Source organism: Salmo salar, chromosome 01, assembly GCF_965601325.2.
Source record: "Salmo salar chromosome 01, fSalSal1, whole genome shotgun sequence".
In the NCBI taxonomy this organism is placed as follows: Eukaryota; Metazoa; Chordata; class Actinopteri; order Salmoniformes; family Salmonidae; genus Salmo; species Salmo salar.
In genome coordinates, this window is record NC_138291.1 from 159,002,326 (window position 1) to 159,027,869 (window position 25,544).

At 42.1% G+C, this 25,544-nt stretch overlaps 1 protein-coding gene across 6 annotated transcripts in view; it reads left to right on the forward strand.

Annotated features, from left to right (window-relative positions):
- Positions 1 to 25,544, forward strand: part of mast4 (microtubule associated serine/threonine kinase family member 4) — a 170,423-nt gene that overhangs the window by 94,764 nt on the left and 50,115 nt on the right. The window contains exons 1-2 of one of the 6 annotated variants that reach the window (XM_014137237.3): positions 3,792 to 4,592; positions 6,194 to 6,274. The exons of 4 other annotated variants lie outside the window; for them this stretch is intronic. In XM_014137237.3, coding sequence (XP_013992712.1) covers positions 4,546 to 4,592; positions 6,194 to 6,274 — 128 coding nt within the window. In that variant the 5' untranslated portion in view covers positions 3,792 to 4,545. Of the gene's footprint in view, positions 1 to 3,791; positions 4,593 to 6,193; positions 6,275 to 16,685; positions 17,212 to 25,544 lie in introns of those variants that run through there. One more of the 6 variants, XM_014137223.3, reaches the window with a different exon arrangement.

The following is a 25,544-nucleotide window of genomic DNA, read 5'->3' on the forward strand; positions in this document are numbered from 1 at the left end:
CTTCTCTCCCATTCTTTGTATTTGTAGGCAGCCACTTCCTGTATTTGTTCCATACAGCAAATATAGGCCAGCTACACCTATTTGTTAAAGGTACAATGGAGAGAAAGTAGTGTAGAGCAACACAGAAAATCTGAGGGGGAAGATCAATTTCACTTTACTCTTTTGGAGTTGGTTAAACATGAGAGAGTGTATTTCAATAATGCTTTATTGATGCATATGTCCAGCATTAACAAATAGTATTTCGATAAATCTGGGTCTGGGTGTTGGTGGTTTATGACATGTCCAATATGACAAACCTATCATGTGTATGGTTGTCTGTCTCCAGTCGTCGGTTGTGTTGACAGCGTCTCTGTGGGGGCCAGAACACAGCCGAGAATGAACACCCAACAAAAGCAAAGTTCATCAACTCAGCAGGACAATCAGCTAGCTGTTTGACAATAACAATGACTCATGTTCATTGGCGTTTGACTTAAAAAAAACAAGGATTGTTAACAATGTGCTTGGAAATGTTAGTATTTATTATGGATCCCCATTAGCTTCTCTTCCTCGGGTCCAGCAGCATAAGACAGTGACATGCAGTTTAAAATACTACGTGAGATTACATTTCATCTTACCCAACACATTCAGTGTGTTCCCTCAGGCTACCACTCCACCACCACATATTTAAAATACATGTCCACGTGTGTCTTATGTGTAAGTGAGTCATAGATTTATGGCACCAATTCCATTGTAAAGAGGTAGCCTTGGACATGGAAGAAATGTGATACTTACTGTAAGAGAGCCACAGAGAAGAGGTGAAAAAGAGGAGCACAGACATTCCAATTAACTAAAGTAGAAGAAAGCAAAAACTATATTCCCGGATGGAATATTCCTGTCATTTCATTTAAACATGTTTTAAGACAAGTGAATGTATTTTGTCCTTTTTACTTTTGCCCCTTACTTTCTCAGTTTTTCTGCATCTATATCAGAGGTCGACCGATTATGATTTTGATCCCGATTATTGGAGGATCAAAGAAAGCCGATACCGATTAATCTGCCTATTTATTCATTTGTAATAATGACAATTACAACAATACTGAATGAACACTTTTATTTTTTATTTTAACTTATTATAATACATCAATAAAATCAGTTTAGCCTCAAATAAATAATGAAACATGTTCAATTTGGTTTAAATAATGCAAAAACAAAGTGTTGGAGAAGAAAGTAAAAGTGCAATATGTGCCATGTAAAAAAGCGAACGTTTAAGTTCCTTGCTCAGAACATGAGAGCATATGTGGTCCTGTGTGGCTCAGTTGGTAGAGCATGGTGTTTGCAACGCCAGGGTTGTGGGTTCGATTCCCACGGGGGACAAGTACGGAGAAAAAAAAGAAAAGTAAGTTGCTCTGGATAAGAGCGTCTGCTAAATGACCTAAATGTAAATATGAAAGCTGGTTGTTCCTTTTAACATGAGTCTTCAATATTCCCAGGTAAGTTTTAGGTTGTAGTTATTATAGGACTATTTCTCTCTATACCATTTGTATTTCATATACCTTTGACTATTGAATGTTCTTATTGGCACTATAGTATTGCCTGTGTAACAGTATAGCTTCCGTTCCTCTCCTCACCCCTACCTGGGCTCGAACCAGGGACACATCGACAACAGCCACCCTCGAAGCATCGTTACCTATCGCTCCACAAAAGCCGCGGCCCTTGCAGAGCAAGGGGAACAACTACTTCAAGGTCCCAGAGCGAGTGACGTCACCGATTGAAACGCTATTAGCGCGCACCCCGCTAACTAGCTAGACATTTCACATCAGTTACACCAGCCTAATCTCGGGAGTTGATAGGCTTGAAGTCATAAACAGCTCAATGCTTGAAGCGAAGAGCTGCTGGCAAATGCACGAAAGGGCTGTTTGAATGAATGCTTACGAGCCTGCTGCTGCCTCCCACCGCTCAGTCAGACTGCTGTATCAAATATCAAATCATAGACTTAATTATAACATAATAACACACAGAAATACGAGCCTTAGGTCATTAATATGGTCAAATCCGGAAACTATCATTTAGAAAACAAAACTTTTATTCTTTCAGTGAAATACCGAACCGTTCCGTATTTTATCTAACGGGTGGCATCCATAAGTTTAAATATTGCAGTTACATTGCACAAGCTTCAATGTTATGTCATAATTATGTACAATTCTGGCAAATTAATTATGCTCTTTGTTAGGAAGAAATGGTCTTCACACAGTTCTCAACGAGCCAGGCGGCCCAAACTGCTGCATATACCCTGACTCTGCTTGCACGGAGAGAAGTGACACAATTTCCCTAGTTAAAATAAATTCATGTTAGCAGGCAATATTAACTAAATATGCAGGTTTGAAAATATATACTTGTGTATAGATTTTAAAGAAAGGCATTGATGTTTATGGTTAGGTACACATTGGTGCAACGACAGTGCTTTTTTCGCGAATGCGCTTGTTAAATCATCACCCATTTGGCGAAGTAGGCTGTGATTCGATGAGAAGTTAACAGGCACCGTATCGATTATATGCAACGCAGGACAAGCTAGATAAACTAGTAATATCATCAACCATGTGTAGCTAACTAGTGATTATGTTAAGATTGGTTGTTTTTTATAAGATAAGTTTAATGCTAGCTAGCAACTTACCTCGGCTTCTTGCTGCACTCCTGTAACAGGTTGTCAGCCTGCCACGCAGTCTCCTCGTGGGGTGCAATGTAATCGGCCACAATCGGTGTCCAAAAATGCTGATTACCGATTGTTAAGGAAACTTGAAATCGGCCCTAATTAATCGGTCGACCTCTATCAATGCTGTATGTTTGCTCATATGTTGTTCATTGTCTTTATTGTGAACCCATTAATTTCCTCCATTTAATCAACTGTCACCCACACACTGTCAGTTACTTCCAAAAGGGCCACGATCTAAACTCTGAAGGAACCAAATTGTTCATTTGAGTAAGTGTTGCAGGCTGCAGTTGTGGAGTCGCTATGTTGGGTTGCTACGCTGCAAAATGAATGAGTGGAGCTCGGAGCGGTTGGTGGTTTGAGGTCTGCCTGCCCTAGTTCTGCTGTACTAGAGGTACATACCTTGTCACATCCCAGTTACTGCCTGCTCTCCCCGCCTGCCTGCTCTCCCCGCCTGCCTGCTCTACTGCTGCAGCCGATGCAATGCTCTGTCATCTGCAAAAGGGCTTTTTTTCCTAAAACCTGGCTCCCGGTAATAAACAATTGATAGGTTTTCTGAAGACTGGCAGCATTAGTGCATTATCTGTCTGTCTGCTTCCCTCTGCACTCTGTGCGAGGCTGTTTGGAAGGAGTCCTGGAACAGTTGACTGCACTTTTTCTCTCTTCAATCTATATCGAATGTGCTTCCAGAGAAACAATTGAGACTACAGACTACTTGACTGCATAGCCTGTAGCCTATATACAGCACATTAGTGTATTTCACAGCTATTTAAAGACCCAATTCCCTGTATGCTTTGATGTGACTGACAGTCTCTCCTTGCCTGTTTTCTAATTGATCCTCTAGTATATTATCATCATGATAGACTACCAATAATGTACTTATTGACGCGGCATATGTTACGTAGAGAACACCATGATTATTTAGCAATACATATTGTACAACATTAAAAGGCGGATGATGCACGTCGGGGTGTGTTTTATCGGCGAATAAGCACTTGCCCCAGGGGTGTACAAAAGCACTGCAGGGGTGGTGGGGGGCAGGAGGGGGGTAGTGGGATCTTCCCACTATATTATTGACCTTCTGAGGTATGCTCTTGCCGTCCCCCAAAATGACTGCTCATGTCTTCTCATCCATTGCTTTATTCTGGATATTGGAAATCCACAGTTTGGAATGACAAATGTAGGGTGCACATTTTCTAGTATGACATCATCGTTTTGAATGGAGGAGATCTGGAAATGAATGCAGCCCTGCAGTGACATTGTGTGCTGTGAGGACACCCTGCGATGTCAGGACCAGTCATGATGACGAGATGGAAAGGATCGACTGCATAGAGGATGAGAAGGATGGACAGCATACTGTATAGGATGGCAAGAAGAAGGATAGACAGAATGTAGGATGAATACATTCTGAGCTATGATGTTGCTGTAGTGAATCACCAGTCAGTGGAAGAAAGGGGTGGAGGAGACGCGAATGAGTGAGTGCGAGCATTTGCAAAGTAGTGGGGAGGGTGTGTGTGAAGGGAGGGAGGGAAAAGGGGGTATTGTGCTGCCTCTGTGCTCCCCCACTCTCACTGCCACCTCAGGCTGACGATCTCCTCTGACAGCCACAAGGTGGAACGTGGCGGAAGGACCCGAAACAATCTGCAGTGTTGTTGCCGTTTCCCCTCTTCTTTCCCCTCCTCCCCCTCTTTTTGTTGTTGTTGGAGGAGAGGGTTAGGCTAGCCCCATTCCTCTATGGTGGTGACTGGCTCTGGCTCTTTGTCAGTTCAGTGCAGGGTAGAGGATAAGCGGGGTGGCTCTGTGGCTGAGTGGTGTGAATATATCATGTGCACAATAGAGCGGGCGAGCACAGTTCAGCCATGAAAGCCCAGCGGGAGAGGCTGAGGATTCCAGGACTGACATTGGAGTGAGTATTTTCCCTCTTTCTTTTCTGCTCCACACTGCAGCAGACTGCTTCATTGGTCCCTGCTGCTGCACCTTTTGTTGTTGTTTTTCTCTGTAGCTACTACAAGCGTTGTGGAGCGTTTAGCATTATGCAGCATTGTCACATACAGCAGCAGTACTGTAGCAGCGTACGCAGCAGGATGGATGTGTGATGTCAAATCCTCTGCCTTGATTTAGCGACAGGGACTGTGTGTGTGCGTGTCGAGCAGAGGACTGCCGCACAACCTCTGTTTGGTTGTGACGACACACTGACACACACAAACACACTCAGATGTACACTCACATATACCCAAACACACCACTAAATCATTGTTAAATGGCATGCATTTGTGAGGCATGATCGTTAAGTTGATTGGCAGTAGAGTAGACTTATATCCAAGGCCTTGTTGGCTAATGGCTCCTGCCTACTACCAGTCACAGTAATCTGCTCGGCCAGAGACTCAAACAACACAGGCTCTGTTATGGCCCTGTAGTTTTCCTATTGCACATCACACAGATTAGTTCTTTGTGTAATGACCCGTGAAGGCTGTGGCTCTCTGGTCACCAAGGCACGTTTGTTTGCATCCTCTGAGGCTTAAGCTAGCGCAAGTGCAGGTATTGCTCTGTAGGCACATGCGTTGCCTACTCATTTCATTTAGATCCAGTTCAGTGTCATTACTGACAGGAAAGTCTATGGTTTGATTTTGAATTCATCAGCTCTTTGGAAAAATACCAGTGTTTAATCATGGACTACTGATACGGTTGAGATACTATTAGTTGCTAATCATTATCGATTTTGTCTACTAAGTGCCATGATGGCAGGAAAAAGTCTGACAGTTTTTTTTATTTGGATAACTCCGTTAACACAATGGTTTGGAGGGCTAAAAGATATCTATCGCATGTAAAGTGAAGACCTTTAAGAAGTGAGCTTTCTTTCGTTGCCAGTGAATTTACTGTGAAGGGGTAGAATCAAATCACATTTTATTTGTCACATGCTCCGAATACAACAAGTGTAGACCTTACCGTGAAATGCTTACTTACAAACCCTTAACCAACAATGCAGTTCAAGAAATAGAGTTAATAAGATATTTACTAAATAAACAAAATCTAATCAATCAAAAAGTAACACAAGAAGACCTAGGTTACATGATTGCCTTCTCATAGCATTTATTAATCCTTCAGATTTCAAGGAGGAGTTGGTTTCATTGTTTACCTGTTTCAGGTTTCACTCTCCACCTCTGTGTGTGGATAGTTTGGACCCTTTCTATTATAATCGCTTAAACCAATCAAACCTCAAGGACCAAACAGTCTTTAATCCTCTAAGAAGTTAAACCTGTGTTGTGAGTAGACAAGTACCTTGGTAACCTATTTCCAGAACACCATTTTGTTTCATTTCAAAGGGGACCATTTGTTATGCTGTGCTGCTGTGGTAAATGCATGTCAGCTAGCTAGGAGAACAGGGTATGTGTCTGCATACATCAGCCCAAATCCCCTCAGGCCTTCTAAGTGAGAGTAACCATTGTCCTGTGCAAATTTAGTGTGCTAAAGGAATCACTATTTACAAAACTTACATTTAACTTCCAGCCTCACGCCCCGAAGCTTGAGCCCGACACCCACAAGTCCTTGCAGCCCGCTCAGCCCGCTGCACGCGTTTCATTTTTGGAGGTAAGCTTTACAAGCTCTTTTTCGACCATCAAGGCCATTTTGTTTTTGGGGGTTGAGGAACAAATCATGCTGGATTGTGAATGGTTGAGTCGAAATTGCATGCAATCATCTCTTTGTTCTGACAAGTCTGTTTTTGGATTTCTCTCTGAAATATGCTGCCTTTGGAGCAGTTTTGTTGGAAGAGGAGGACACAGTGCTTATATGTGACCCACCACCTGGATTTGGTCCTATGTAGCAAAATTTGAAATAGTACATTTTTTATTTTTACATTGGATGAAAGTAGAGACTCAGAGCTAGAAAATTGTACATCATACGCTGCAGTTGAGGAACAATGGGAAAGTAATTCTGCTTTGAAAGTTAAACTTGTGACCCCACATTTGAGAAAATGGCCTGTGATTATTTTGGTACACCTACTGGAGAGCTCTTTGTTTACACCCATTCAGCATCATGCACATCCTTTTAAGCCCCACCCATCTCTAAGGATTCACAGTGTAGGAAACAACCAAAGATTTCAAGAATAAAAATGGTGAAATTAGTAAATGAAAGTAGTTGTAAATATACACTATCTAGCCCTTGGCCTATATCCTTATCTGACTTTGATGCAGGTCATGTTGTTCTTCACATTTACCGTCTCATGTAAACACACACTATATCAAATAAAATCCAAGTGTATTTCTCGCATGCACAGGATACAGAAGTTGTTAAACGGTAACAGTTACATTGAAATGGTTACTGGCATAGTGGAGTCTTTTGTTTAGACCTAGCTAGCTACAGTCACCCAACTCAGAATTCCAACTTGGGAACTCTGGCTCTTTCTATAGCTTCGACTTTCCGACCTGAAGATAACTGACGTCATTATTTGACCTGGTTTTTTTTCCCCCAGAGTTACCAGTTGTTTTGAATGAGTGTGTGGGGTGTGTACTTTTTCAGAAGGCACTGCATGTTCGAGCCATGGACAATTGGATATTGCCCAAACATTATAATAAGATTAGCTTACTTTCGCATGATATGGCCTGTTAATGACTTTGCCACAGGCAGCAGGTAGCCTAGCAGTTAAGAGCGTTTGGCCATTAACCGAAAGGACGCTGGTTCAAATCCCTGAACCAATAAGGTGAAAAATCTGCAAGGCAGTTAAACATAATTGTTCCTGTAAGTCACTCTGGATAAGAGCGTCTGCTAAATCGCTAAAATGTAAATGAAAGGTAAACAAAGGAACAGGAAAATAGCCTAAGCTACACGCCGATTCAGCATCAAGGACAACGATTGGAATTCCCACAATTTGACAGTTATTTCCAACAGACGAAAGTGCAAGATGCAGTTTTTTTTAACAAAATTATAAAACAATAAGCAGTCTATTGTTAAATAATTTGTTCATAAACAGACTTCCTGCAGTCACTGACACTTTTCAATGTGCATCGCTTAAGCAGGCCAAACTTTTCACAGAAGCTGCATGGACAAAAACAATGTCCAATGTAAAGAAACAACGGGAATGTCTGACTGTTTTGCTTCTTGTGATATTATTTTTTTATCAAATATTTTATAAACGCCACTCCATGGTGAGTGAAGTTTCTGATGAACTCCACCCACCGAGTGGAGCAGAGACTTTGTGGAATTTAGCTCCGACTACATCATTTCACCCAAGGTCAATACTTCTAAAATGTAAATGATGAAACGCTGACCTTGTACCTAAGTTTGTCCTCGGTAGTTGTGTGCCTTTGTTTGCTGAAATCCATACTTCAATAAGATGACATCTCAGCGCAGATGCGCATGTGCCAATTGAATCTCAACAAGGAAATTGTATTTGATTATTGATTATCTGGAGTGGAGTTTAGTCAGCTATTGATTAGGCTACTGTGTGCCTCCACTGGCAAAATTGATACCCTAACCAATTGCATTACTACTAAGACCAGCTTTTGGAAAATAGCAGAGCGCTGGCTTTTACAAGTCGGAATTCCCAAAGAGTTTGCTTTTGTCATTAGAGCTGGCTTAACGCCTGCTGAAAATAGAGCCCCATGTATATCACCAGTTGGCTGTACCTGGGCCAAAACTTGGGTATTTCTCAGCGTGTACTGTAGCTTGGCCTCAATCTTCTTTTTAAATGATAAGCCAACATGTTTTTGTGATACATGTAGAATCACAATACATGTCATATCGACACCCAAGTATCGCGATATAATCATATCGTAAGGTCCCTGGCAATTCCCAGCCCTAGTCAATAGCAGAATGTACTCTTATAGAAACTACCTGGTCTGTGAGCCTGTGCTTCATACTACTGTGGCTGATGCATGTCAGCACTTCAAAGGGACTCTGTATCATCTGGGGAAGTGACGGAGGGGGACATGGCTGTCTCCTTGAGTGTTTCCCTTTTTCTCTCTCCCGAAGTCCTTATTTTCTCTCCTCTTCGCTTTTCACACTAATGTCGGAGATGGGTCACTCTGTCCTCTTCAAATCAAACTTAATTTGCTACATGCGCCGAATACAACAAGTGTAGACTTTACCGTGAAATGCTTACTTACAAGCTGTTAACCAACAGTGTAGTTCAAGAAGAATAAAAGATTATTAAGTAGGCAAAAAAAAAGTAACACAATAAGAATAACAATAACGAGGCTATATACAGGGGGCACCGGTACCGAGTCAGTGTGCAGGGGTACAGGCTAGTTGAGGTAATCTGTATATGTAGGTGGGGGCGACGTGACTATGCATAGGCATCAAACAAACAGCGAGTAGCAGCAGTGTACGGGGGAGGGGGTCAATGTAAATTGTCCGGTGGCGATCTTTATGAATTGTTCAGCAGTCTAATGGCTTGGGGGTAGAAGCTGTTGAGCAGCCTTTTGGTCCTAGACTTGGTGCTCCGGTATCGCTTGTCGTGCGGGAGCAGAGAAAACAGTTAACTCTTCACTGTCTCTTGATGTGTCGCCTGGCGAGCTGCCCTGAATCAGTCTTTTGTTCCTGGGGTAGGTTCCTCTGGTTTTGCATATTCAACTGGGTCATTGAGCCCGATTTTCCCCCTTTTTGATGTATTATACTTTCTGGTTCACCATTTTTTGCTGGGTAGCGTTAGCTGTCGTTAGTTGTCTGTACTTGTGCCACAACTTCAGTATTTATCCTCCTGTTGCTTGGCCACAATCTTCTTTTTAAATGGTAAGCCAGCATGTTTTCAGCACTGAGCAAAACTTGTTTTTATTATGGCTCTCTTGTCCCTCTGCAGCAGACATCTCATGAGCAGTATGTTTGGAGCATCGAATCACAATATAGACTCGCAATGCATATCGTATCAGCACCTAAGTATTGTGATAATATCGTATTGTGATGTCCCTGGCCAAACCCAGCCCTAGTCAATAGTTTGTATATAAGTATATTCTGGTCAGTGAGCCTGTGCTGCTTGCTGCTCTGGCTGATTCATGTCAAGGCTTCAAAGGGAGTCTGTATCATCTGGAGAAGTGACAGAGGAGGAGGGGGACATGGCTGTCTCCCTGATTGTTCCCCTTCAATTTTCGCTCTCTTCACTCTTTCCCTAAGTCCTTATTTTTTCTCCTCTCTGCACACTAATGCTGTCAGAGATAGCAGGTCACACGGTCCTCTTCACTGTATCTTGTTGTCGCCTGCCGAGCTGCACTGAATCAGCCTTTTGTTCCTGGAGTAGGTTCCTCTGGTTTCACATATTCAGCAGGGTCATTGAGCCTGATCCCTCCTTTTGTTGTATTAACTATTCTGGTTCATTAATGTTTCCAGAATCCCTACTCTTCTCCCCTCCTACACTAATTTATTCGGGATGGGAAGGATGGGACAAAGGGGAAAGGAGTTTATCCTTTCTGAGAAACATGTTTGTTTGATTGATAGGCTACCGGGCCTCATTTATAAACCTTCCGTACGTACAAAATATACTCTGACATTTTCTCGCTAAAGTTGGCATTGATAAAAACTTTCCTTACCTCCATGCAATATTCAGACCATACATGTGCGCACATTTTCTAGTGGTTGAAGTATTGTATTGCAACCGGGTAAGTTGGTATTTTGTGCTAATGGGGGATATGATGACACGTGGGGTGGAAATGCAAACATACTCAGTTCAGGTTCTTAGCCGGACAATACGATTGTCTTTTTCCTTATTTTTGGTTCCCCCAAAAAATACATAAAAAAAATAGGGAAAAAGACAATCGTTTTGTCCGGCTAAGAACCTGAACTGAGTATGTTTGCATTTCCACCCCATATTTTCCTTATTTTTTTAATCATACAAAAAGGAAAACATCGCTTAATAGCAAGATGCAGCCATATGACGTTAGTAAGAAGAGCGAAAATCTGTCTTTTAGAATCCAAAATTGTAAATAAGAACTTGTTTTTAACTGACTTGCCTAGTGAAATAAAATAATAATAATAATTTGACATGAGAATACATTTCCTATCCATTTCATTTTCATAACCATTGCAGAGTAAATTCCTCACCTTTTCTGGCCATTATGCAGTCCCGAAGTAGCCATACAAATGACTATGCGCGTCACTCATTTAATTGGGCGTAGTAAATGGATAAGCTATGTATTTCAAGTTTTTCTGTATTAGATCCCATTGGCAGCCCAGTTTATAACATAGTCTAATTTAACAGATGAACACGCAGTTATTTTATACTGAAGAATGTACAGTGCATTCGGGAAAGTATTCAGACCCCTTGACTTTTTCCATAATTTGCTGCATTACAGCCTTATTTTAAAATGGATTTAATAGTTTTTTCCCCTCATCAATCTACACACAATACTCCATAATGACAAAGCAGAAACAGGTTTTTAGAAATGTTTGCAAATTCATTTTTAACTGAACACATTTACATAAGTATTCAGACCTTTTACTCAGTACTTTGTTGGAGCACCTTTGGCAGTGATTACAGCATCATCTTTTTGGGTATAACGCTAAAAGCTTGGCACACCTGTATTTGGGCAGGTTCTCCCATTTTCTGCAGATCCTCTCAAGCTCTGTCAGGTCTCTTTAGAGATGTTCGATCGGGTTCAAGTCCGGGCTCTCTCTGGGCCACTCAAGGGATTTCAGAGACATTTGACTGAGTTTTGGCTGCTGTCTGGCCACTCTACCATACCATTCCTTCGACCTCATGACTTGGTTTTTGCTCTGACATGCACTGTCAACTGGGGGACCTTGTATAGACAGTTGTGTGCCTTTCCAAATTATGTCCAATCAATTGATTTTACCACAGGTGGACTCCAAGTTGTTACTTATGTAAATACGGTATTTCTGTTTTTAATGTTTTTATAAATTAGCAAACACTGTTTTCGCTTTGTAATTATGGGGTATTGTGTGTAGATTGAGGAAATGTTTTTATTTAATCAATTTTAGGATAAGGCTGTAATGTAACAAAATGTGGACAAAGTCAAGGGGTCTGAATACTTTCCATGGGATAGGTGCAGTGAAATGTGTTGTTTTACAGGGTCAGCCATTGTAGTACGGCACCCTTGGAGCATATTAGGGTTAAGTGCCTTGCTCAAGGGCCCATTAGAAGATTTTTAACGTTGTCGGCTTGGGTATTCGAACCAGCAACCTTTCGGTTACTGGCCCAAGGCTACTTGCCATCACTACTGTAGGTACTGTAGCCCGAGACAATGTGTCAGAATTTGCGGGCAGTCCAGCGTATTAAGTTTTGAGGAAAAGTCAATGCAAACATCGTTGAATTGAAATGTTCTGCTGACGGGTCCACAACAATTGGCCATGTTTTTTTTTATTTTAATTGTCACAGTACTTTGCCAAATACAAAAAACATTTGATAAAATGTCCCATTGCTCTTTCTTTTAGAAACTGCCATTGCCTAATTCCAATAGTTCCAAATTATACAGCAAATGAAGGGTGTTATTGTCACCACAAAAGGTGAATGGTGTGTGTTTTTCAGGCGGAGTGATAATGCTAGTTCACTTGCGCACAGTTTTAGTACAGGTCTGATTTATAATGGGGAACATGGGTATATATGGTGTATGCCAAGTTTATTAATCATTATTTTTATACCTATGTATTTTTAGCAATGATCCACATAGATATTTACTGTGAAATGTACGGAACTTTTATAAATGAGGCCCCAGATTTTAATTAGTGAAGCTCAAGAGTATCCATGCTGAATTTAGGAAATTATTCTTATTTTGGATAAATAAATGTATCAAACTGTGATGACAAGGCACATGTATGCGTCAGTTTCATGCTCATGTCACTATTGTAGTGTAAATGCGTTTGTGGTTACTGTTGGTGATGTTTGGAATGTTGTCATTTATACCATTTGTATAGTGTTGGTCATGAATATTCTTTATAGAATATGCTATACTTCCTATAAGCCATTGGCAGTGCATCTCTTTAAGCCAGACATACTTTCAATTGTGAATATACAGACGGTATGAAAGACAAAGTCCTTGACAGCCAAGTGCTCATCAATGAGACGCACAACTCCCCTACACATCACCTCTGACCACCTTGTGCTGCTGGCTACACTCTTACATTTCTGTTGAGAGGAGCAGAAGCCTAACGTTCAAGTGAATCAATTTCACCAAGATTGCACCATTTCTGCCATACAGTATTAGTGTTGTAATGTTCCTAGTTGAAACTAGAAAACTTCTTAATTGAGAATAAATAGGAAAGTGAGGATCTCAAATCATCCAATCATTGATGCGATCTGCATTTTGCTTTTCCTATCAAAAATGTTGGCATGTTTGTTTATATGAAATTTGACTCCGTAATTGACATTTAGTTGAATTGGTATCATAAGTATGCCCTGTGTTTACTGTTTTTAGTGTCACATTGTGAGTAACCAATGGGAAGGTCTTCACTGACAAGTATGGTGAACACCTCAGACGTTAGCATGCTTGTCAGAGCTAGTTTAGTACTAGCTGGTACTGCTAGTTAGTGTTCTCAAGTTTGTTTACCCTGTCAGCAGGGCATTGTCACTTTGTACATTTATTTTACAGTGTTGTCTTGTTTTCATTTTTTTCTACTAGTGGTCATGCTTACCTGTTAAGTAGACATGAAGTCGCTTAACTCAGAAATAAAATCTTGCCTATTTGGTCAGATACTTGCTCTGTCCACAAGAGATTACCCGTTAAGTAACAAAAGACAAATCAGTTGCTACATTAGCTTGCTAATGCTAACCAGTCAATGAGCAAATGATATAAAGACTCGCTAAGCTAACCAGCAAGGGCAGGCTGGGTTTCCATCAGCTAATCCATTTTAAGTGCAAATCCTTTGAAGTCAAATGTCTGGTGTCAGTCATCCCCTTTGTGGAATATTAGCCATCAGGACAATGATGTTTCACAGTGATTCCAGAGAACATAGTGAACTTTAATCAGGATTAATGAGTTATGAGAGATTAGTCTACTCAGCTAATTGCTGTGCTGCACAGAATGTATAATTTTCCCCAAAATATTTGCAGCCCATTACTGTAAATCAAGGGCAAGTGAATTAGCACGTCAGGTCATGAGTAATTTAAAAAAGAATGGCACCGATTGGCCTATAGCTGGTGCTGTTATAAGCGGTCTCACTTAGAGACATAAAACTTTGTATGTAGTTGTCTTTCCTAATGCTGAACACATTTGCCTCAAGGACCCATAAGGTCTGTCAGGATAGATTTTCCTCCTTCTTGGAAATGTGGAAATTCTTTGAAACCTATTTTATTTGTCCACTTAAAACCTTTGTAAATCCACTCAACAAAGTCCTGTCAACTTGAACATGTTTTAGGGTCAGCAAAGACATTACCATGTTAAATTTTGTATTGATATCTAAAAAAAAAATGAGGAAACGATTAACAATTCACCTTTTTGACTCTGTAACGCTAATGCTTAAAATAATCATTAAAAAATCGTATTCTCATGGACTAAAAGTCAGATTTACAAAAATGTGGTCTTTGAACTCATCACGATTGTCCATGAAAAGTTCGGGAAAAGAACATTGATGCTTTCAAAGATGCCACAGTACATCTCAAACAGGGTGTTTATATACACAATCTATTAATAAATGCGCCACAAAATGTTATCGTCAGGTAACATATGATAAAATATGCTTCAAATTCTTATTCTCTGGCCTCCCGAGTGGTGTAGTGGTCTACCACACTGCATTGCAGTGCAAGAGGCGTCACTACAGACCCGGGTAAGATCCCGGGCTGTATCACAACCAGCCGTGATTGGGAGTCCCATAGGGCGGTGCACAATTGGCCCAGCGTCGTTAGGGGAGGGTTTGGTTGGGGGGGCTTTACTTGGCTCATCGTGCTCTAGCAACTCCTTGTGGTGGGCCGGGCGCCTTCAGGCTGACCTTGGTCGTCAGGTGAACGGTGTTTCCTCCGACACATTCGTTCAGCTGGCTTCCGGGTTAAGCGGGCGGGTGTTAAGAAGTGCGGTTTGGCAGGTCATGTTTCGGAGGATGCGTGACTCGACCTTCACCTCTAAAGCCCGTTGGGGAGTTGCAGCGATGAGACAAGATCGCGATTTGGGAGATACACAAATGTAGTCACATTGTACACGTCTTAACATAGTTTGAGAAAAGCTAAGGGATTGGTCAAAAGATGGCTAAGTTGTTGACAAATAAAAAAATATTTTGTGTACATTTAAACCACTGTAAATCCACACCACAGGGGCCTATTAACTTGCTCTCGTAGACATCCCTAATATTAACCACACTGAAAGAATATCTGAATATCTCTAAAAACAATAACCCAGCTATTAACAACCCGTTCTTCGCATATGTAACGCAAATGTTCATAATCATCTGCAACCATCTTCTCCTCATGACCATACGTCAGATTCATTTCAGATTTTGCATTTAGACTCATTAAATCAGTCTTTAATCAGCATGGTAATGCTTTCACTGATTGCACATAAAGGAAGAGATCCTACATGATAGTGCTTTCTTTGTTATCCAACTGCTCCGGTCCTTTCTGTCATCTTGTGAACCCTGTTCATTACTGCTCGGAACTATATTCAAGTGTATAATTTAACATGGATTGCAGATTTTGAGTTGAAGATTTTGTAATTGACACTGTAGTTTCAGGTCAACACCAAGCAGAATTTAGCAGCATTCCTATACATTTAGAATTGTGTTTATAAAATTCTAATTAAATTGTGTATATTAGATTGTATAACCAGCAGTTACGAATGCTACCATCAGACACCTGTCAGCATATCTGTCCAAGTCCATGACGGGCCACAGAAACATGTATTAACCAATAGAAATCCTTGCGCAATGAATGCGCTTCCAATGAAGTTTGACTTCAAATTTATCTTCGGACTAGTCTGCACAGTGCCATCTAATAACAACTAGTGTACCAGTAAAAGTGTGTGTGCCTTTGAAATCACCCTCCCTTATCTGTAGCCCAGAAGCAGAGCAAAGCCATAATTAGAGTAGGGATGTGCCTGTCACATGGCTCTACTGGGACACAGAGCTTTGAGGGGGGCTGAGAGGCCTGCATTGCTACCTGACGTTAGCATCATTGCTTCACAATTTAGGAACGTGTTGTATCACAGGTCCTGACGAGGAACTCTGGGTTTTACAGACCATGTGCCCTTGTTATCATCAAGGGACCCTGGGTTTTACAGACCATGTGCCCTTGTTATCATCAAGGGACCCTGGGTTTTACAGACCATGTGCCCTTGTTATCATCAAGGGACCCTGGGTTTTACAGACCATGTGCCCTTGTTATCATCAAGGGACCCTGGGTTTTACAGACCATGTGCCCTTGTTATCATCAAGGGACCCTGGGTTTTACAGACCATGTGCCCTTGTTATCATCAAGGGACCCTGGGTTTTTACAGACCATGTGACTTTCTTGGCCAAGTCATATGATTGTACGATAGAAACATTGCAAGTCTCCGTGCAATGCAGACACAAGACTACCTACAGCTAGATAGGGCCAGGATTTCTTCCTGGTCAGGTAACGTGGTTCCAGGAAAGACTCTATGGTTGTACTTTGGCCACTGTTTTGGAGTACTGCGTCAGTGAGTAATCAATGCCTGTGTCCCGTAATTGGTTCCCATCCTTTTTCCCTGACTGGGTGTCAATGAGTGTCAGTGTTTCCCCTCAGGGAGAGGTAGCTCACCAGGCTCCTCAGGTGGAGGACACACTGTGTAACGGGAACCTGACTGAGATCACTGTTGACGCCATGCTATCTGCTGTTGATCGTGTGGCTGCATGCCTCTCCTCTTACCCAGCTGCCTGCTCAGCCCCCCTTTTAGCACACACATGCAGGCTGATCTCAGCCAAATGCAACAGCCAATTGTCAAGACTGTGTGCTTAAGACCGGCCAGCCCATGGGACATTTTGGAGGGGAGCCAGATTGTGAAAGCTGTGAATGCACCGCAATGTCTGCTGATGATGCTGCACTAACCCCACCCCCTGCCTGGGACGCGGAGTGGTAGATGCCGCCTGTTACATGATATGGAGCATGTTGAGCTGGTAGAGAGAGGGAGCAGGTTGAGTGAGTGTATGGGATACAGATATACACAGACAGGAAAAGCAGAAGTATGCTTTTATAAGGTGTCCCTGTCGTAGAGGCTTATAACCACCTGATATCAAAGTGTTGGCAATCCCTGGAGTACTTTTTATTTTTTGGTTTTGGGACAGCAGCTAAAGGACGCTGCGGTGTCTGCTCTGCCAGTGTGTGTGTGTATGCCGCAGCTGGCTGCAGATGTGCCCGTACAGCAGAGTAAGTTTGCAGCCTTGGAGGAGGAGGGTGTCTGTTCGAGTAGGGGTGCTTGTCTCTGTGACTGTTGTAGGGGACAGGTTGCCCCCCACCCCCATTTCACTGACACCCGGCGCTTCTCTTCGCCGGGTCTTCTGAGACCCCACGTCCCGCTTCCTGGAGGAGGCTGGCATGACTTTGGCACAATGTCGGACTCCAGTCTGTGGACGGTGCTCTCCAACTTTACCATGCCACACTTTCTCAGTGGGGCCATGCTCAGACGATCCAAAAGGTAACCTTGATGACAAACAGTATGTTTTGTTCAGTGAGTGTAGGTTTGGTTCTTCTATCTGTCATATGTAGGCTATTTGGGACCCTGCAGCCAGAGTGTGTTGAAGAATTCAGAGTTTGGTAGAAATCCAAGCCTATTCTTTCTCCTACCTTTTGAATTGGACAGACCAGGGAATGACTAGTAGCGGATGTGTTGCCTTGTTGGGGTCATCTGAGATGTTTTGTGATGACGTTAACGCAGCACCGTAAATTGGGTGTTGCTGCTTCCCTATTGTGTGTGATTGAGCCTTGTGGCGCTGTAATGCTGGGTGAATATTTGATTCCTATCAAGGCAGTATCTTGTGGGCCATGCACTCTATAAAGGATGTTTACCAACACAGTATGATTACCACGTTTCCTTAAATTGGAATAAGGGAGTGTCGACTTTTAGGAATATTATTTGAGATTATCACAGATTCCTATGAATCTGTCTCTATCTGGTACCACATATCTGGTACCACATATCTGGTACCTCATATCTGGTACCTCATATCTGGTACCTCATATCTGGTACCTCATATCTGGTACCTCATATCTGGTACCTCATATCTGGTACCTCATATCTGGTACCTCATTAGAACATAAGCCACAATATAATAGTTTTTTCAGACTCTTCCCATGAATACTGTAGGTGTGTCTTAAAGATTGTCGTTGGAGTTTAAGTTTTATACAATTACCTTTCATAGTACTGTGACAGTATATCACTGTAGCACTGCATCATCCAGAGGATTGTAAATGATATAGCGCTCTTCCTCACATCCCAGTTCTTTGTGTAAACTAGTGCATTTGGTCCAGTCCCTCTGAAACTCATAATATTTATAATCCATGGCATGACCTATTTTATATTAAAGAACAGCTTAATATGAAATGGATGTCCTCGCTCCTCTGTATTTTCAGGACATGCTGTACTATGCTGTGTAATCTATTCCTTTCATCTGAAAATCACCAGGGGTCTTTTTCTGTATAAAAACATTGATGATTGGGAGTAACTGAAACAAATTAAGAGAGGCTGTAGTTGATTGTAGCCTAAATGGGCAGGGTCAAAGCGCACCGAAATAGATGGTTTGCTGGTTAGTGCTTTGAGTGAATAGGCATGTATATATCAGTGATAAGTGATTTTATTATGTGGAGAACAGATGGGAGGGATGTTGTCCCATGTGAGCAGTGGTGGAAAAAGTACCCAATTTTCTTTCTTGAGTCAAAGTAAAGATACCTTAATAGAAAATGACTCGAGTAAAAATGAAAGTCTCTCAGTAAAATACTACGTGAGTCAAAGTCTAAAAATATTTCCTATGTATGCCATATTTCTCATGCCATTTGTCAGATATTTGGTTTTAAATATACTTACAGTAAGTATTTTGGACTCTCGAGTGGCGCAGCGGTCTAAGGCACTACATCTCAGTGCAAGAGGTGTCACTACAGTCCCTGGCTCGAATCCAGGCTGAATCGCATCCGGACTTGATTTGGAGTCCCATAGGGCGGCGCACAATTGGCCTAGCATTGTCTGGGTTTGGCCGGGGTAGGCTGTCATTGTAAATGAGAATTTGTTCTTAACTGACTTGCCTAGTTAAATAAAGGTTAAAAAAAATCTGAAGTAAATGTAATTGCTATAATATACTTAAGTATAAATAGTTTTTTATTCCTTATATAAAGCAAACCAGATGGCATAATAATCTATTTTTTTAATTATTATTTACTGATAGCCAGGGGCATGCTCCAACACTCAGACATCATTTACAAATGAAGCATGTGTGTTTAGTGAGTCCGCCAGATCAGAGGCAGTAGGGATGACCAGGGATGTTCTCTTGACAACTGTGAATTAGACAATTTTCCTGTCCTGCTAAGCATTCAAAATGTAATGAGTACTTTTAGGTGTCGGGGAGTAAAAAGTACATTATTTTCTTTAGGAATGTAGTAAAGTAAAAGTTGTCAAATGTAAATAGTAAAGTACAGATACCCTCAAACGACTTTAGTACTTTCAAGTATTTATACTTAAGTACTTTACCACCACTGCATGTGAGAGTACAGAACAGAGCTCTGGTCATGTCCTGAACTGGGATGGAACTCTATGGGTTTATCCACAATTTTGTAATGCAGATGGAGATGACCTCTAACTCCACGTTATTCTATCTGTGATGCCACTTGAACCATTCAGCCATCGGAAGACGTGCGTGAAGTTTGGTATTTGTGTTGTGACATGATCCGTTCTTTCTAATACAACAATATGATGACCATTTTTCAAGTAGAATCTTTCAGGCTAAAAGGACATGCAATATGGGAATATATTTGTTACGTATTACGTTTTAACAATTTCAGCAGAATCATTTCTCTGAAAGCAGTAATCCCCAATGACCAAAATATGACCCATAGTGCATTAGTGACAGATACTTTAGCTGGGGAGGAAGAGCACATAATCCCTACCCCCCCTCTTTTTCTGTCTCTGCTTCTTTCTTGCTCTTTCTGTGTGCCTGTCTGTTGGATATTGGGGTGACGTCAGCTCACCGGACATCTCTTGACAAGAAAGAAAAGCTCAAAGACGTAAAAAACAAGAGGAATCATGACTTCTTGTTGCTGTCATGGGTCAAGATAAGAGACTTTTGATTTGCTCCGATTGGAAAGCAATGTTTTAAGTTATTGGCTATTTTAATGCCTTGCTGAACTAGAAGCTAGTAAACAAGCCATAATCTAGACACTTTTTACTTGATTTACAACATGAAAAGTTGTTGTACTTTAATGTTTCATTCGTGAGGAAATGAATGTAATAGAATGCACGAACAGCAGAGATTTTATATTTCCACACAATTTGTCTCAACAGGGTTTCCTTTGTTGCCTCAATCAAACAAGACCGAATATGTTGTCGGAGCACCTTCATTTTTTATTTTATTGAACCTTTATTTAACTAGGCAAGTCAGTTAAGAACAAATTCTTATTTACAATGACGGCCTACCAAAAGGCCTCCTGTGGGGACGGGGGCTGGGATTAAAAATTAAACAAAAAATACAAAAATAGGACAAAACACACATCACGACAAGAGACAACACTACATAAAGAGAGACATAAGACGACAACATAGCACGGCAGCAACACATGGAAACAACATGGTAGCAACACAACATGACAACAACATGGTAGCAACACAACATGACAACAACATGGTAGCAACACAACATGACAACAACATGGTAGCATCACAACATGGTTGCGGCACAAAACATGGTACAAACATTATTGGGCACAGACAACAGCACAAAGGGCAAGAACATAAACCTGGCTTGAATCCATTTACCTTTTTTACACAACAGATGGTGGTTTGTTTGATAAAAACGCTCTATTCCATTGCCAGAGAGACTGATGGCTAGCTAGCTAGGTGCTGATTTCACATGGTGCACAATAATGGCTGTGAATGAGGCGGAGAGGTTTTGCATATCACTGAGACTGGCAAACCTTGCTAGGCACAGCACACAAGCAGGACTGGCCTAGTTTCTCTGTATCGTCTTTGCCCTGGGCTCCTTTATTCCCAGTTTAAAGCGTCATTAGACAATCACGTTTCGCTTTCTTTTTCCTCCCCCCTCTTAATCTGTCATGAGTTGTATACTGTACCACAGGATAAATAACACTAATGTCATGCTAAAATGTGTTGTTTTTTTAGAGAAGGGTTTTTCTGTCATCATCCGTTTATACTCCGAGAGTGGCACAATATCTCTCATACAGCCTAACCTGTACTGTGGTGGCAGTTTACACAGAACAATAAACTAACTAGCTAAGTAATGTTGTTGTTGCCTGGCCCTATAAGTATAAGGCAACGGGGAAGTGATTTCACCCTCAGCCTCTCCAGTTAAACGGCCTGTTGTGATGGCTTTTTGGGTGTAAAATGTCTCTGAGAATGGGGACATGGTGAGGGAGTAGATTTGAGCAGAAGTGTAATGACAATACTTTAAGTTCGTATTACTATTCTTGTGTGGACCGACCCTTGACATTAGACCTGTCTGTTTGGAAGGGAAAGGGGGATACCTAGTCAGTTGTACAACTGAATGCATTCAACTGAAATGTGTCTTCCGTATTTAACCCAACCCCTCTGAATCAGAGAGGTGCAGGGGGCTGCCTTAATCGACATCCACGTCTTCGCGCCCGGGGAACGGTGGGCTAACTGCCTTGCTCAGGGGCAGAAAGACAGACTTTTACCTTGTCAGCTCGGGTATTCGATCCAGCAACCTTTCGGTTACTGGCCCAACACCAACCACTAGGCTACCTTTTGTGTGTGCGTGTACCTGTCTGTCTAGAGAAGGGCCGTTGAGTGAGGATGTGAGTGTGACTGTGTGTCCACTGAGCAGAAGTGTGGCACTCTCCTGGTCTAATCCTGCACTGACGGGGCATAAATAGCCTGGGTTAAACCTTATCCTCTTTGACTCACCACCTGTATAGTGGGTATTATTCAGCTGGCTATCATGTTGAATGTTTCAGCTCCCCTGATTGACATTTCACAATGTCCCTGTCCACCAACTTAAACATCTGTTATCTAAAGCAGTTCATAGTCGTTTGGCAGACAGGTAGGTGCCCCCAGAGCAAACATTATCTACCTCCTGACGGACCAGGAGTTTCCATTGCTTACACAAGTGGAGAGTTTGAGATAGAGGTAACACCAACTATATATACAGTGCACTTGGAAAGTATTCAGACCGCTTCACTTTTTCCAAATTGTGTAATGTTACAGCCTTATTCTAAAATTGATTACATTCATTGATATTTCATTTTTTTATTTTTTATTTTAAAACCAGTTTTTGCTTTGTCATTGAGATATTTTGTGTTGCTTGAGGGACATTTTTTTTTTACATCAATTTTAGAATAAGGCTATAACAATGTGTATAAAGTGGTCTGAATACTTTCCGAATGTACTGTGTGTGGCATCATACTGTATATTCATCTTAAACCCCTCCATAGTTAATGTATCTAGCTAATGCTCTTCCACGGAAGTCTGAACAAGTATATTGTGTTATGTGGTTATAATGCATTGTAAGACTTGTCATAAGAATGTATGACCCCCCCCCTCTTTCGTCTCGTCTGAGATTCCCAAAGATTGGAAAGCTGCCGCGGTCATCCCCCTCTTCAAAGGGGGTGACACTCTAGACCCAAACTGCTGCAGACCTACATCTATCCTACCCTACAGATTACCGACCATTTCGAATCCCACCGCACCTTCTCCGCTATGCAATCTGGATTCCGAGCTGGTCATGGGTGCACCTCAGCCACGCTCAAGGTCCTAAACGATATCACAACTGCCATCGATAAGAGACATTACTGTGCAGCCGTATTCATCGACCTGGCCAAGGCTTTCGACTCTGTCAATCACCACATTCTTATTGGCAGACTCGACAGCCTTGGTTTCTCAAATGATTACCTCGCCTGGTTTACCAACTACTTCTGATAGAGTTCAGTGTGTCAAATCGGATGGCCTGTTGTCCGGACCTCTGGCAGTCTCTATGGGTGTGCCACAGGGTTCAATGCTTGGCTGTATACATCATTGATGTCGCTCTTGCTGCTGGTGATTCTCTGATCCACCTCTATGCAGATGACACCATTCTGTATACTTCTGGCCCCTCTTTGGACACTGTGTTAACTAACCTCCAGACGAGCTTCAATGCCATACAACTCTCCTTCCGTGGCCTCTAATCTGCTGTTAAACGCAAGTAAAACTAAATGCATGATATTCAATCGATCACTGCCCGCACCTGCTCGCCCGTCCAGCATCACTACTCTGGACGGCTCTGACTTAGAATACGTGGACAACTACAAATACCTGGGTGTCTGGTTAGACTGTAAACTCTCCTTCCAGACTCACATTAAACATCTCCAATCCAAAATTAAATCTAGAATTGGCTTCCTATATCGCAACAAAGCATCCTTCACTCATGCTGCCAAACATACCCTCGTAAAACTGACCATCCTACCGATCCTCGACTTCGGTGATGTCGTCTATAAAATAGCCTCCAACACTCTTCTCAACAAACTGGATGCAGTCTATCACAGTGCCATCCGTTTTGTCACCAAAGCCCCATACACTACCCACCATTGCGATCTGTACGCTCTCGTTGGTTGGCCCTCGCTTCATACTCATCGCCAAACCCACTGGCTACAGGTTATCTACAAGTCTCCGCTAGGTAAAGCCCCGCCTTATCTCAGCTCACTGGTCACCATAGCAGCACCCACTCGTAGCACGCGCTCCAGCAGGTATATCTCACTGGTCACCCCCAAAGCCAATTCCTCCTTTGGTCGCCTTTCCTTCCAGTTCTCTGCTGCCAATGACTGGAACGAACTGCAAAAATCTCTGAAGCTGGAGACTCATATCTCCCTCACTAGCTTTAAGCACCAGCTGTCAGAGCAGCTCACAGATCACTGCACCTGTACATAGCCCATCTGTAAACAGCCCATCTATCTACCTACCTCATCCCCATACTGTATTTATTTATTTATCATGCTCCTTTGCACCCCAGTATCTCTACTTGCACATTCATCTTCTGCACATCTACCATTCCAGTGTTTAATTACTATATTGTAATTACTTCGCCACCATGGCCTATTTATTGCCTTAACTTACCTCAATTGCACTCACTGTATATAGACTTTTTGTTTTCTTTTTTTCTACTGTATTATTGACTGTATGTTTTGTTTTACTCCATGTGTAACTCTGTGTTGTTGTATGTGTCGAATTGCTATGCTTTATCTTGGCCAGGTCGCAGTTGCAAATGAGAACTTGTTCTCAACTAGCCTACCTGGTTAAATAAAGGTGAAATAAATCATGTCTATCATCTCATAACGACTAGTTTGTGAGGAAGCACTTTTTCCACATTTGAAGACATCTGTACAAGACGGCCCCTTTTTCCTTATTGTCATGATAAACCCTAATGGATGAATTGGCTTGTTCGTTAGAAGACGTCCTCTGTCCGCCATGACTATGTCACACTGTTCGCACTGTGCAAGCAATTCCATTATTGTTCCTTGTCACTGAAATCCAATTGTCCTCTGGTATAATATGGTATAATATGACAAAAAAGCATACTATGCAGGCCTGTGTCCAAGCCAAGCAAACAGCTGTCTCCTATGGATGATGTCATTTTGGAAAACAGTTCAGTGAGTTCTCTAGCTGACAACTAAATATAGTATTCTGCTGATTAATAACATATGGCTATTGATTCACTAAAATGCATATTCTACCAAAAGCATCCCTTTGATAAGTTGTGAAGACGTGGAGGTCGATTAAGGCAGCCCCCCGCAACTCTTATGATTCAGAGTGGTTGGGTTAAATGTGGAAGACACATTTCAGTTGAAGGCATTGTTGTACAACTGACTAGGTATCCCCCTTTCCCTTGTAAGGAGAGACGATGATCCCTCTCATTTGCAAAGAGTTGGGATATGATAATATTCATAAATGGGGAATCAGGGTTCGATTCCAGAGAGGAAGCCTGAGATGCACCTACCACATCCAAGGAGGGCAGCTGGCACGCAAATTACCCACTGCTGACTCAAGGAGGTAGTGATGAGAAATAACAATACAGGACTCTTTAGACGCCCCGTAATTGAAATAGGTACTCTTGAAATCCTTTAATGAGGATCCATTGGTGGGCCAATCTGATGCCAGCAGCTGCGGTAATTCAACCTCCAATAGTGCATCTTAAAGTTGCTGCAGTTAAAAAGCCAGTAGTTGGATCTCGGGTATAAGCTGACGGTCTGCCGCAAGTTGAGCTACGGCCTTTCTCAGCCCCGGTACGCTTAACTGACTGTCCCTTGGGGTCTTAAAAAGTGTTCAAAGCAGTCTGTCGCCTGAATACCGCAGCTAGGAATAATGGAGAAAGACTCTGGTTCTATTTTGTTATTGTTTTCTTCTGAACTGGGCCAATGGTTAAGAGGGACTGCCGGGGGCATACATATTGTGCCGCCTGAGGTGAAATTCTTGGACTGGCGCAAGAATGTTTTCATTAATCAAGAATGAAAGTCGGAGGTTTAAAGACTTTCAGATACCGCTGTAGTTACGACCATAAGCGATGACAACTAGCGATCCGGCGGCTTTATTCCCATGACCCGCCGGGCAGCGTCCGGGAAACCAGATTCTGGGTTCCAGGGGGGAGTATTGTTGCAATGCTGAAACTTACAGGAATTGACGGAAGAGCACCAGCAGGAGTGGAGCCTCCGGCTTAATTTGACTCAGGAAACCTCGCCCGTACATGAAAAGATTTGACAGCTCTTTCTCGATTCTGTGGGTGGTGGTGCATGACCGTTCTTAGTTGGTGGAGTGATTTGTTT